We start from the raw sequence: 15,020 nt of genomic DNA on the forward strand, positions 1-15,020 counted from the left end.
ATCCTGAGTACCATGTCCATTGAAAGAAACAATGCAGATTTGTCAACTTTGAATATTTTATAAAATGGGGAATAAATGTTTCTATTTTGTGTCAAAATATGTATATAAATTTTCAACAAGTGAAATTACTGTCACTGTATTATAGTGCAATCTCCAATATGTATAAAAAACTAATCTTGTTGGGTCTCACCAGCAGTTTTTTAAGCATTTTGTTTCTGTAGATTCCAAATACAGAAGTAAGGCCAAACTTAGCAAGATTTAACATAGGGCCAAAATAGTTATTGTACGACTTCTTCCAGAAAATGGTCCTAGCTCTTCAAAATATAAAGTAAGGGCAGATCTATATTTAGGAACCAGCTATACACCGTAGCAAAGTGCAGAAGTTGGTACTTTGCTACTGGTAATTAGGATCTAGAAGCATTACTGGCACCCTAGTCTACTTAATGTTGAAGTGTTCTTATAATTCTAGCTGCAAGGAAGAAAGAACATACTCAGATTGAGAATCCACAAACTAAGCTGCTGATTAGCTAAAGGATCTGGGGCATAAAGTGACAGAAACTGAAATCCTGTTGTGCAGTTATGTAAAAGGCATAACGTTAGTGGTGAATTCCTGTACATTAAGAAATCTTTGTAAGCACTATCTCTTGCATACTGTGTCACATGACTCAATAATGCCTATGGATATTTCTTAATTTACAGCAGTTTACAACTAAAAGTTTTGGGTTTTGCATAACTGAGCAACAGGATTTTGGCCAGAATTGATTGGCTTAAGTAAACTGGCTGCCCACCATTGGCTCAAAAGTTAACATTCCCTAACAGTATGCAACATGCTATCTAGGGAATCTATCTCTATCTAAATATCAATTTTTAAAATACAGTGGTGCCCCGTATAGCGAGGTTAATCCGTTCCGGATTAACCTTCGCTATATGAAATCTTCGCTAAGCGGGAAGTAAAAAGCCATTGGAACGCATTAAACTTCATTTAATGCGTTCCAAATCGGCCCTAAACTTCCCACTTAGAGAAGTTTCCTGGCCCCGGGCGGCCATTTTCGCGCCCTCCCCTCGCTTGCCGAGGGCGCGAAAACGCCGCGCGGGGCCATTTCGGGTCGTTTTGAAGCCGCAAAACAGCTGTTTTGCGGCTTCAAAACGGACCCGAAATGGCCCTGCGCGGCGTTTTCGTGCCCTTGGCAAGCGAGGGGAGGGCGCGAAAATGCCGCCCGGGCCATTTCGGGTTGCCCGCGGCCGTTTTGAAGCCGCAAAACAGCTGTTTTGCGGCTTCAAAACGGCCGCGGGCGACCCGAAATGGCCCCGCGCTGCGTTTTCACGCCCTTGGCAAGTGAGGGGAGGGCACGAAAACGCGGTGCGGGGCCATTTCGGGTCGTCCGTGGCCGTTTTGAAGCCGCAAAACAGCTGTTTTGCGGCTTCAAAACGGACCCGAAATGGCCCCGCGCCGCGTTTTCGCGCCCTCCCCTCGCTTGCCGAGGGCGCGAAAACACAGCGCGGGGCCATTTCGGGTCATCCGGCGCCCATTTTGGAGCCGCCGAACGCGGCTCCAAAATGGCGGCCGGACTCCCCAATCGTCACAATGCGAGGTGCGGCGATTGGGTGCTCCGTATAGCGATCCCAAAAAAGGGGATCGCTATACGGATTTGTCATTATACGGTGCGCTCGCTAAGCGAGGCACCACTGTAGTAACTTCTGATTTGATGCATCCTTCCATCAGTTGTTGGAAGAATGATATAAAAGAATATCCTATGCCTTAAGATTTGGCCCCTATGTCTCAGGGAATATTGACACCCTATCAGAGGCATTGTTTTATTTTAGGTTTAACCAAGAGGCTAGTGGGAAGACAGTGCATTCAGTATTACAGGGTGGGGGTGGCCAGTAGTGGTCTGGAGGCCACATCCATCCATCTTTGAATCACAGAGGGCTACATCCACCATTCAAGTGCCCAATGGTTTTTCTTACAAAAGCAGGCTTTGTTTGCTTGTTTTTACTGAAATCCCCATTGTGTTCTCTATTCCCCAATTATTTAATTTTAAGAAATTGTGTGGCAGTGCTGGGGACCCCTAAAAACATGGCAGAATAGCTCATATTATAACCCTCATGATCCCTGGAGGTTATAATATGAGCTGCCTTTGGGGGTCTGGAAAGAGGCCCATTTTTCCATCCCCACAGTATTGGTAGCTTTTTCAGGCTGCATGGATGAGCTGTCAGTTTAATATGTCTGGAAGGGTGAAATATTAAAATTACCCAGCGGTTTGCTATATTTTTAAATGAAGTTTCGCAAACTAAACCAAAGATGCAAATAAATTGTTAATTACATGAAGTTAGCATCTATATTGATATGTTTTTATTAAATTACAATAATAAAAATATTGTACTTTCTTGTGGGGAATTGCCTTTTTGTGGGTAAATGTGTGTTCAGTGGACTGAATAAATCAAATCAGTTAATTTAAAAGTGGGGGGGGGGGCGTGCAGCAGTGTGTTTAGCTCTTCCAGCTACTTAATGCTTTGGTTCCAATATTTGTTTGTTTGGGCACCATTAATACAGGGCTAGGTAACATGGACCATTGTAACATCCAGAGATGATAGGTTTCACTAAATGTTTCAGACAGAAAAGAAAGAGCTATCTGCAGATGTTGGTCTTATACAGTGGTGTCTTGACTTAAGAACTTAATCCGTATTGGGACTGCATTCTTAAGTTGAAATGTTCTTAAATTGAAGCACCATTTCCCATAGGAATGCATTGAAAATCATTTAATCCGCATCTGCTGTTTTTCGTTCTTAAGTTGAGGCACTGTTCTTAAGTTGAAGCATTAGTTCCCATAGGAACTAATGCAAAGCTGGTTGATCTGTATCTGTATTTCACGAGGGGGGTGAAATCTGTTTTTATTTTTTCTTCTTTTGACTTAAGGTGAATTTAGGTCAAAAAAGGGCAGGAAAGGGGAGGGTTTGGTTCTTAAGTCAAGGCTCTGTTCTCAAATCAAAGCAACTTTTTGCGAATGGAGCCGTTCTTAACTTGAATCGTTCTTATGTAGGGACATTCTCAAGTCAAGGTACCACTGTAGTAGTACTTGAGTAATACTACATCTAAGGTCATTTCTATTTTTTCTTGCATTACCTGGAATAAATGTGGACAGACTGAACAAATGAAAGAATGTTTGAAATAGACTTGCTAACATCAATTCAAATAAAGTTAGATATGACTGATTATCTCATGGATCTCATTATGTCTTTTCCAAACATAGCTAAGCCTTGATTTAACTGTCTCTTTTAAACAGAACCTTTTCTTATCTATACTGTAACCTGTACTCATCTTGAGACTTTCTACATTTAATACTAGAAGCAAAGAGAATGAATTTCTTCATGACAGAAAATAATTCATCTTTTCCTGCTTGAAGTTAAACTATCTGTCCTCCTTGTAAGCTGCAATGGCCACAGATTAAATTTACTTAATGAACTCTAGTGTGTACCCAGAACAACTGAACCCTATTGCAGCCTTGCTATAATTGGTAACTTAATGTCATCGTTAAGTTTTACAGGCTGTTCTCAAGGCGGTAGGAAATGTGCCACCCTTCTTTGGAGAACAAGATGACAGCAATAGCCAGAGCCAACCCATTTTAGTGTTGTAGGATATATATGTATGGCCATAATAAAAATGAATCTAATTCCTTTCTTTCTAATTGGTGATCTAGGCAGGGGAAGGGTCATTGCCCCATGAATTTACACAAGGTGTGGAGGGGATTGCAGGAGGTTTTATTTACACAATTCAAGGTGAGCATATAAAAATTCAATGAAGGATCAAAAAATGTACCGGTAATCCTTAATGACTCCGTTCTGATGCTTCCGTGAGTGCATGTATGCACAACTTAGAGACACGAAGAAACCAATTATCACATATTGGGGCCTGCCATGGGCCAAAATGTTTTTGCCTTGTTTATAAAGAGGAGCGCAGCAGCGGACTAAAACAAGGCAAAACAGAAGGGAACAGAAATGTGTTTCCGTCTTTAAACACAAACCGGAAACACAGTGGCAAGACTAGAGTCTAACTAGTAGGCCTGTTGAGTCAGTGGTATTTCTTTCCATAAGTGTTGACTTGCCTTTCAGCAGTTGATTAAGTGGGTCTGCTCTAGGATTCGGCCTACTATCTTCAGTAGAATACGGCTGTCTGTCTTGTTTTACAAAAGATGCTTCCAGAAGTGCAGTTCTCTGCATTTTTGCACCAAAAATATTGGGACTGCAGCAATGGGGGGGGGGGGAGAGTTACAGCTGCTCAAAGCAAAAACCTCAGTGCTGTGCTGATAGCTGAGCCCTGTCGTGCATGGCTGGGATACTGCATACTGCATTATATACTTTCAAGCTTGCTGCTGTGCTTCTGTTTAGGAAATTGTCTGTTTGGAAGGACCAAGGAAACCTCAACATAGAGGCTGACTTTTCTGACACACATTGTAATGTGTAGAGGATTGCATCTTTCCATCTTTAGCAAATACAGTACAATGGGATGTTAAATATTCCTGAGAATTCTTTTTTTTCCCCTTAGAAATAGACAGTCTTTCCTTTGTTGCTTTGGATGTGTTTTTGGTGTTGATTTTGTTTTACCATGTTTAGTGTTGGTATTTGATACTTTTCCACAATTTTAGGTAAAAGCAAAATAGAAATAAAAAGTGAAAAAAATACCAAAACATATTGGCACCTTAAAAACTAACTTTTATATTTTTTTAATGTGAGCTTTCGTGGACAAGTCCACTTCATCAGACATAATTTAAAATAAAACAGTTTTTAGCTTTTAAATATTGTATTTTTATTATGTAAGCCACCTTGGGTCCTTTTGAAAGAGAAACAAGAGGTAAAATATTTTAAATAAATAAAAGGAATTCATTTTTTAAAAAAAATCTGGCAAAGATAAAGAATTGTATGCCATTAGTCTTCTGTCAGTGGGAAGGAGAGTAGGTGGTTCTTGTCTTTCCCTGTAGCCTCCCATATTCCTTCAAAATGTGCTTAAGAAGGTTGGTGGGCTATACAAAGCATATTTCAGGGGATAGGGATGGATTCTGCAAGACAAAACAGGGAGAGGTACATTGTGCATTCAGAAATCTGGTTGAATTGACTTCCATTTACCTATCCTCTGTTGCAGCCATATGCTTGGTTGCGGCATGATTTTGTACTGATTTTTTTAAAAAAATTCTGTCCCCTTTAAAATTACATAATTTATTGAACCATCTAGCTATATGTTTGTTGATATACTGAATATGTGAAAACATTGTACTTTCTAGATGGGTTGGACTACAGTTCCTTGCATGCTCCAATTCTTGCTATGTTATGCTGTCTCCAGCACATCTGGAAAGCACCATATGGGGGAAGGATGTCATATAGAGAATAAGGCCTGTAGCTTACTGTCATTGTAATGCTATTTCTGCCTCCCTTTCAGAAGGAGAGATACTTGTTCAAAGTCTTCAGAGTCGCTCAGAAAGATTCATCCATCATGTCAATAAACTTGAAGAGGAAGATGTTTCATTGAAGGAAGAAAGCAGCACTTACAATGATATTGTTTTTGCTGATGTAGTTGATACTTACAGAAATGTTCCAGCCAAATTACTGAATTTCTACCGATGGTAGGTTGAGTTGGGGAAGGTTGGGGATTTTGCATGAGCCATGTCTGGTTCACGATTATCAGTGCCTTGTTACTGGATTGTCATTATGTTAAGAATGTGGTTCTTAATCCAAATAAGTCTATCACTTCTTCTGATTCCCATGTCAAAAGTAGTTGCATGCTCACAAACACCAGTTACATGTTGCCTGTAGTGTTGTCATCAACAAGCAACCCTGCTTCTCCTTCTCCCCATATCTCAAGTGCTTTTCCATTGTCCAATGAATGATTAGCCCTATTTTTCCCATTTTTTAATGTCAGTAGTTCTGTGTTCCCTTGTATACAACTCCAGGACTACACATCTAGGTCCACTGAGTAAGTTAAAGAGCAGTCTTTCTACCCTTGGTTTCTACCCTGGTTCTTTGCCTCTTAATTTAATATATTTTCTTTTGGGGTATATCAGCTTGTATCCAGCGTTTCTTTCTGCAAGAGCTGTTTTAGTGGGAAATGTACATTTTCAGAGTTAGTACAATTGTTATTGGCATCGATATAGTTTTTGTTGCACAGACCAATGGTTCAACTACATGCCTAACACCGTGGAAAACAAGGGAACAAACAGCAGCTTAGCTGTCTCTCTGCAGCAGGCATTCCTCCATCTCCTCCTTAGTATGAGGATGCACACTTTGTTTGTTGGGAGGAATGAAATACAGTTGGAACCTGTGTATGGATTGCAAGAGATTAGAATTAACAATGGATTCAAAGGGCCAGAAAAAAAGCAATATGAAAAATTGAAGCTTTTTCATTAGGCTGAAAGATGAGACACTTTTCAGAAATAGTCTCTTTTTTGTGTGTAAAAAACTGAACTTGGGATTTCGGATGTTATTGGCTTGATGTCATTTGTAGCTGGAAACCAGAATCTGCTGGCATCCTTTCATCTAAGCAACTTTTAAGAATTATAGAGGCCCACCTGTCAAAACATTTATCATCCCTGCATTAGGCTTTTTCAGTATAAATATTACAGCAGCTACAATGCATGTTAAAAACAATTTTTGTAGAACTCTGTCATTATAATCTGTTTGGCTACAGGACAGTAGAAGCAGCAAGCTTTGACGTGTTGCTGAAAACTGATGATGACTGCTACATAGATTTGGAGGCTGTGTTCAACAGAATAAAGCTGAAGAACCTGGGCAGACCGAATACATGGTGGGGCAAGTGAGTGTCCCTTTGTCTAAAAAAAAAAATTGTTTTCCTAATGTTCACACTATATGTAGAACTGATAACTTTTTATACTCCAATAGTTTAGAGCTGAAGATATAATAAGGAAGACAGAGATATTTTTAAACAAAGTAAAAATAATTTTATTAATAAACAGTCCTTTTTGTTTATTTGTTTATTTGGTTGGGTTTTTTTGTAGAGTACAAGTGAGCAAATCTTTCAACTCTTTGATCACAGAAATAGTATACTTGGGGAGAGTCTTGTATGAATATGCTGTTTTCTTGCTTAAGTAACTAAGTCACTGTTTTCTATAGATTTATTTACAGAACCAAAGATGTTATGAAATTGTATGAATTATAAGTTTCCCACTAGGCTAATTATGAGATGAGGTTTATTTAATATTCAGTTAAACTGCAAAATCAATCATGAAAATGTCTGCTCTCCAAGAACTGTTTGCATGATTCAGTAAAAAGATTTTATTAATTTCTCATCTTTAGATTTTTTTTAAAGTTTTAAATAGTTTTACCTCTTTAGGCAATGTGTGATGACTTGTTTCTATGACATTTTCATGACTCGTATTACTCTTGCAGTATTTTCCATTTTACCATAACGCCTTTCCTAATTCTAGCTAGCAAAAGATATGAATTTCTACCAAGGAAACTGTATGTGTGTCTTTGGGGAAGTGTAGGTATTTCTAAGCTTTGTTTCTGTTGGTTTGCACAACTCTTTCTGATATTTTTAAGAGGTAAAAGGAAAGGGCGTTTCAGGAGTACGAGAGGCAAAGAGAACTCTGGATAAAGGAACAGAATAAACTGGGATTCCTTATGCCTTCATTTTTTTTACTTATGTCGGAATTCCACTACTGAGACCATTTTCTAAGAGACATTCAGCTTTCCCTGTTCCTCAGTACCTTCTAATGCTGTATCTAAAATTTCCAATGTCTTGTTTTCATTTTTTTTCCTTTGTGTGAATGGGTTCTCTCTTCCTGTCAGAAGCCTCCCACAATTCCAGACCCACACACGGCAACAGTTCTGTTTTAAATTCAAAAACTTTATTCAACTTAAAAGGCAACCTGCCCATTACAACTTTGAAGGGTTCCATTTCCCCTTCTAAATGAAGGTTGTTGCAGGTGACTGTTCCCTTGAGCATTCAAGAAAGCTATTTCTAGGGCAGGGAATAACCCCAAATCTCTGCTTGTATGTAGGAAGGCAAAAGGGGCGATGTGGTGCTGAACACAAACTTTCACAACATGTGAGACAAGCCCAGTGTCCCCCAGTCTCCTCCTCTCACTCCTTCTCTGCTCTTTCAATCCCTCTCGGTTCCTCCTAGTCCCTCCTCTTTGCCTCCAGGTGAGGCAGTTATTCCCATTATAACACCTTTCTTGATGTCTGTCACCATCCCCCTAACTGTTTCTGTGCCTGTCTTTCTCTTTCTCTCCAAAAAGAGGACTTACAGAAGGGTTGGTGCCTTCTCTGTCTCTCCACCTCCTCTCCTGGACCTGTCAGCTTCTCCAGTTCTCCCAGATATGGGTCTGCTGTAGTGTCCCACTCCCATCCCTTAGGTGACTCTGAGGGGTTCCATCTTCCGCTTTCCTTCCCCTCCTGCTTCTCTCTTTCTTTGATGGGACAACTTCCTACTTCCCTCACACTTTCTTTCTCGATCCCCCTTTCCTCTCCTTTCCTGCTCCTTTACCTTTTACCTTCAAGCTCCTCCTCCCACACTGGTTGGTCTTTTTTAAAAAAAAAAAAACAGGAGCCAGGTTGTCAGGTTTGAACGGTGACTCTTCCTGAGCTTTCCATAGAGCCCAGGCTGTCATCTCTGGGCAGGGATTCTATCCCCGGTATTTCTATACTCATTTCTATTGGCAAGCTGGTGGTTTCATATTCCTCTACTTTTTGGGGGAAAGAGGATGGCACACTCGCAGGGAGACCAGTTTCCTTGGGACTGTTCTGATCCTTTGCTTTTGCAATATTATAATTCTGTGTTTAGACCTATTGTATCACTATTTTAGCAATTATTTGTTTTGTCTTTTTAAATTAATTAATAGTTAGAAGTAGAGGTACTAATTAATTGATTAATTAGTAAAAACTTGAAAAGAAAATTATTTATTAATAGATTGTTAAAAGGATATGATGGTTCTGGTCTTAAGTTTCAGACTAAACTGGGCAGTCGACCGAACTGGCAAGTGGCAAGAATTGGAATATCCAAGTCCTGCGTATCCAGCATTTGCTTGTGGGTCTGGTTATGTTATTTCCAAAGACATTGTGGAGTGGCTGGCAAGCAACTCAGACAGACTAAAGATATATCAGGCAAGTATTTTGAAAGGAGGAGTGGAGATGGGCAGCGGCAAGAGAGCTGCAAGCACTTGTAATCCAAGATGCAATCTTATAGTCTAGTATTGAAGTTGAGTTTTACTTGGAGGCAGGTGGCTTAGTCTAGGAACTTCTTTATGTCACTGTGAATTTGAAATAGAGATAAATATACAGTAGGACCACAGTATCCTTAGGGATCAGTTCCTTACATACTCTGGTTCCCACTACTGGCTAGTTCTGGTAACTACATCATGGAAAAGGTATTTATTTATTTATTTAATTATTTATCAATGTATTTACTTATTTACTTACTTAATTTATATACCACCCCATTAGTGCTGAGGCACTATTCTGGGTGGTTTACAGGCAATTAAAAACCAAAACAAGTGGACACTAAATTGTAACACAAATTGCAGTAGCAGAACATAAGCGTAAAAAACAATGGCACCAACAGATTTTCACAATTAAATGGACCAAATTGGGGGGGGGGGGTGTTCATCCTGGGTCAGATTGAAAAGCCTTCCTGAAGAGTAGTGATTTAAATTGTCTCTTAAATGTGTACAAGGAGGGGCCAATTTGTTTTTACATGTTTTTATTGTTATTATTTAATATCTTTGGGTAGCAGATAAGTGAATCTGTGGATACCGATCCTGCGGATAGGGCGTAGTCTTACAGTAGTCCTAAAGTTGGTACAGGCAATAATTCTTAAGTGTTCAGAAAAGTTGAATCCAATATTTGAAATGAGAGAACATTTATCCATCTAAAAGGATGGTTCATTCATCTGTAGGAATGCACATGGAATTTTAGATTGCAACAGAAGCTCCATAATGTTACTGTTAACATGGGGATCGCATGGAGGTGTTTGAATTCTCCAGCTAGACTTCCAGCAGTTGACATCTATATAGAAATGCAGTACAAGATTGATTGATTCATACATAGCACAAATATTCTGCACAAAGCACATGAACTTGACAGCCAAAATTTGAGAGAAATCTATTTTGTTTTTGTTTCTACTTAAATTTTGCACTTAGGGTGAAGATGTGAGTATGGGTATTTGGATGGCAGCCATTGGGCCAAAACGGTATCAGGTAAGTTGTGTTGTAGTCAAATAATCATGTGCCATCAAGTCAGTTCTGACTTATGACAACCTTCTTCATGGTTATCCAGTTAGAGATTACTCAGTATTCCAAGAGGATGCCGGACCAACTGTATCCCAGATCTAACTCTAGACACACATGGCCAACACTTAGATTATATTTCACACTCCAAAGAAATCCTTTTTGTGAACATACAGTAAAAGTTGGGAGAAATATGATCTTGATTTTTGCAGAAACAAAAAAAGAACTTGCAGAATAAACATTTTATAAGAGAGCTTGACATGGCATGAAGCAGCTAGAAAGCTTGGAGACTACGAACAACAATCCAAATGAGAGGGCACTGTGTGCAAATATAACCCTAAACCAAATAGCATACCAACTGCTCCTGTCAGGAATGACCAGTCTACACAAAAATCAAAAGGATATTCAGAGTGAATCAAATGAACTCCCTATTGCCTTCATACTGGCAGAACCAGAGGAAGCCATAAGAAGATGTAGAGATTGAAAAGTGGTGGGACTTTATGATATTTAGATAGAGCAAATCAAACTTTTTGGGCAAAACACAAAGGAATGGCTCCTTCAACTCTGTAATAACTGTTGGATAGGTAAACAAATTTTTAAAATATGCCAGAAAACATAATCATCATACTGAAACTGGGCAAAGAACCATCAAATCTCAAAAACTACAGGACAATCTCTCTACTATTTGATTTATATAAAGTGTTTCAATGAATGATATTAAATCATCTAGCCTGGAGATGGGGATATTCATATACAAATACCCCTCACAGGTAGACATAACGAGGGTCCAGCCCCATGGGGCTGGATGGTCCACTCACCGATTCACTGAAGGTGCAGGTGCCGCGGAGCCTTCCAGTGGCTCTGGAGATCGCGTTCGGCTCGCCATTCCTGGCAGGAGGCGGGACGACAAGCCCCTCTGCTAGGTCGAAGAGTGGCTCACTGAACACGATCTCCGGAAGGCTCCGTGGCGCCCATGCCCGCAGTGGATCAGTGGCTGGACCCTCATTATGTCTACCCGTGTGGGGGCATTTGTATACGAATACGAATACCCTCATCTCTAATCTAGCTCCTAAAATGGAAACTTCTAATTCCAGAACAAGCAGGCTTTATGACCTGGCAAGAGCTGTATGGGTTTTATCTTAAAGCTAACCCAGCATATAGCATTTTTCATCCTTACGGCAGCATATGACATTGTCCATCATCAATTGCCCCTCAAAAACCTCTACCTCAGTACTAAAGATCATAGACTGACAGAAATGGTTGGCATTCTATTTCAAAACCAAAGATTTTAGTTGAATTTCAAGAGAGGCACAGTTGCTGAAAAAAATCAAAAGAACGGTCTCCCACAGAGTAGTGATCTGGCACCATTACTTTTTAACATTTACACAAATGATCAGCTGACATTCTCATACTCCAGGAGTTTCATTCATGCTAGAGATCTTACCTTGATCGAGCAACAGTTAACATTTGCCTTAGAAGACCTTTCCTTATAGAATAAAAAGAACCAGCTGAAACCAAACCCTTTAAAAAGACAGGTCTTCCACTTAAACAACAGAGAAGCAGAGAGGAAGCTCCGAATTAGCTAGGAACGCAGTTTGTCACTATGGCTCAAACCATGACCTACAAAAAACCTTGTCTAAACATCAAGCAAGACTGACTCCCTAAAGGAAGCCACAGGGTAGATCTTACAAGAGCTGAGCAGGACACTTGAGGACAGGACATTTTGGAGTTTGCTCCCTTGTAGGGTTAGCATAAGTCAGACGCAAACTTAATGGAACGTAACAATACCAAACACCAAACAGAAAGTTGCTGCCAGAAATAACATACTTAGGAAACTGGCCAGGTTGGACTGGGGTTGTTGTTTGTTGTTTAGTCGTTAAGTCGTGTCCGACTCTTCGTGACTCCATGGATGAGAGCATGCCAGGCCCTCTTGTCTTCTACTGCCTCCTGGAGCTGGGTCAAATTCATGTTGGTAGTTTTGATGACACTGTCCAACCATCTCGTCCTTTGTCGTCCCCTTCTCCTCTTGCCTTCACATTTTCCCAACATTCAAGGTCTCCCTTTTCCAGGGAGTCTTCTCTTTTCATGAGATGGCAAAAATATTGGAGCCTCAGCTTCAGGATCTGTCCTTCCAGTGAGCACTCAGGGTTGATTTTCTTCAAAATGGATAGGTTTGTTCTCTTTGCAGTCCAGGGGACTCTCAAGAGTCTCCTCCAGCACCACAATTCAAAAGCATCAATTCTTCAGCAGTCAGCCTTCTTTATGGTCCAGGACTGGGGTGCACACCCACAAACAATAACAACAGTTTTGTCCCCATGCTACTCCACAGCAAAATATGCTAGCACCATATGGTATAAATTATCACATGCCAAACAAGTGGATGTATCTCTTAAAGAATCATGCAGGATTATTACCCTGTTTCCCCGAAAATAAGACAGGGTCTTACATTAATTTTTGCTCCAAAAATGCATTAGGCCTTATTTTCAGGGGATGCTTTATTTTTTTTTCATGTATAACAATCTATGTTTATTCATATACAGTCATGTCATCTTCTTCTGGTTGCTGCACAATGCTGAAAAATGATAAAGGGCAGGATTTCACTTAACCGGGGCTTATTTGGGGGGTATGGCTTATATTACGAGCATCCTGAAAAATCATACTAGGGCTTATTTTTAGGTTAGGTCTTATTTTAGGGGAAACAGGGTACTTGCTACCTGAAACCTACCCCCACTGAAAAAGTATTATTTAGCTAGCATTGCCTCTTCAGAAGTATACTGAGAGGTGCTAGCAAATAATGAACAAAATAAGGTAAAACAGCACCAAGCCCCTTCACTTTATGGACATCAAATCTCCAACAACTTTCAAGGGAAAGTTTTCTGTACACATCTCCAGCTTTAAATATTAAACCAGAAGGGGCTAGGTCAAACTACACACCTTGCCAAATGGATGAATGCTGAAGAGTGTCTCTCCCCTGGACAAGACTCTAGTTGGACCATTGGGAAGTCACTTAATGGACTTCAAAGCAAAATAGAAGGATCAAGGAGTAATCAAGTAAAATGTGGCTACTTAGATGGAAGACAAAATTTCTGTGAATGCAAGAAATACAGTCAGTGCAGCATTTAGTGCACATGTACAAAAGAAAATCTAGTAAACAGCTGAGATAATGCTATTGAAGTAGCCTGCTTCTGGTCAAAAATAACCTAATTTTAATAATTTTAAATTGTGCAATGTTCTGCTATGAGTAAAGAAAGAAAGCAGAGTCTTTAACATTATAATCCAGCAGTCTGATCTAATGTAGGGAAGGAGGAGGAATATGCCTTTTATTTATTTGTTTGATGCCTTACACTTTTTCAAACCAGCCTGAAATGAAATAGATTTTTGTGGTTCAAGGAGTTTGATTTGAATATGTAGGCGTGCATCTAAGTACTACTGCAGTTGTGTGTAAGCCTTGCTACATGCATTTTCTAAGTTTTCTGTAAGGTTAGCAAATCCAGCGTTCCAGGACTTTGACAATTTCAGGTGCAATTAGCAGCTGCCAAATGTCTTAGCTATGATCTCTACTCAGGAGGTGGAATGTAACTCAGTGGCTGACGCTTAAGCAATCAAGAAACAAATCCTCAGGTTTTAAATTAAAACAGCACGTAATACATTGGTAATAAGGGAGCTGGATGATATCAAGTGAGAAGTGGACAGTGTTTACTGAAATCAGAAGGATGATGTGATGCTGAAAGTTTAGGAACCACTAACATTTTACACACACTGTAAGAAATGGTTTGTACTTTTTTTAGTTTTGCCTTGCTCATTACACATTGTTTAAAAGAGTAGTGAAAAATCAGTGTTAAGTACAGTGGTGCCTCAACTTACGACCGTCTTGACATACAACCATTTCGAGTTGTGACCAGCTCTGGCTGCAAAATTTTGCTTCAACTTGCAGCTGGAACTTCGAGTTGCAATCCAAAAAGGCATGGAAAAAAGGCGGGGAATTCAAATTAGAGGGCTAACCATTGGTTGGAGAATAGCTTTGTAGCTCTTTCGCCCCAACGGTTAGAGTGTGTGTGTCGGAGGAGACTTGGGACTGCCTGGTGCTGCTTTCTGCTCCTGATTAAGTACATTTACAGGGTTTTGCAGGTGGGTTTGGGCTGCGGGGGGAGTTATGTTTCTGTGCTGTGATGTCTTTTGTGTTTTGGTCCTTTTTCCCCCAGCCCCATTGCGTTCGGGCTGGCTGTGGGGGTGTGTGTGGTTTTTTCCCCAGCCCCATGGCATTCCGCTGGGGCTGGCTATGTTTATTTTATTTTTCGGTGTGTTTGTTTTTCGGTCCCAGCGTGTTCCTATGGGGGCTTGCAGTGTTGTTGTTTTTTTGGTATTTTTTGCGGGGGGTGGAACGTATTAATGGGGTTTCAGTGCATTTCAGTGGGAAATGATGCGTCGACTTACGATCATTTCGAGTTATGTTCATCTTCTGGAACAGATTATGGTCGTAAGTCGAGGCACCACTGTAATATACTTTCTAACTCCAACCTGCTCTGGCATTCTTTTAACACTTCACTTACCTCAAACCAGCATTTGCAGTATTTGTTACTCTGCTCTAACCTAGGTCTAGATCTGTCAGGAAGGATAACATTTAATATAGGTGCCAGTGAAGGTATCAGTCTACTCTGTCATCCGGATAGAGCACCTGTCTAAACAATGCCTACTGAAATTGCTTTTGAAATGACGGTGGCTTTGTTAACATTTACAACATTTTGCTTCCTCCTAAAGAGCTCTTGACATAATTCTCTCAAACAG

At 40.1% G+C, this 15,020-nt stretch overlaps 1 protein-coding gene across 1 annotated transcript in view; it reads left to right on the forward strand.

The window, feature by feature from the left end:
* Nucleotides 1-15,020, forward strand: part of B3GALNT2 (beta-1,3-N-acetylgalactosaminyltransferase 2) — a 47,622-nt gene that overhangs the window by 30,107 nt on the left and 2,495 nt on the right. The window contains exons 7-11 of the mRNA XM_072993244.2: nt 3,699-3,777; nt 5,432-5,615; nt 6,677-6,802; nt 8,955-9,114; nt 10,149-10,205. Of these exons, the coding sequence (XP_072849345.2) occupies nt 3,699-3,777; nt 5,432-5,615; nt 6,677-6,802; nt 8,955-9,114; nt 10,149-10,205 (606 nt within the window). The remainder of the gene's footprint in view (nt 1-3,698; nt 3,778-5,431; nt 5,616-6,676; nt 6,803-8,954; nt 9,115-10,148; nt 10,206-15,020) is intronic.

This window comes from Pogona vitticeps, chromosome 1 (genome assembly GCF_051106095.1).
Source record: "Pogona vitticeps strain Pit_001003342236 chromosome 1, PviZW2.1, whole genome shotgun sequence".
Classification (NCBI taxonomy): Eukaryota; Metazoa; Chordata; class Lepidosauria; order Squamata; family Agamidae; genus Pogona; species Pogona vitticeps.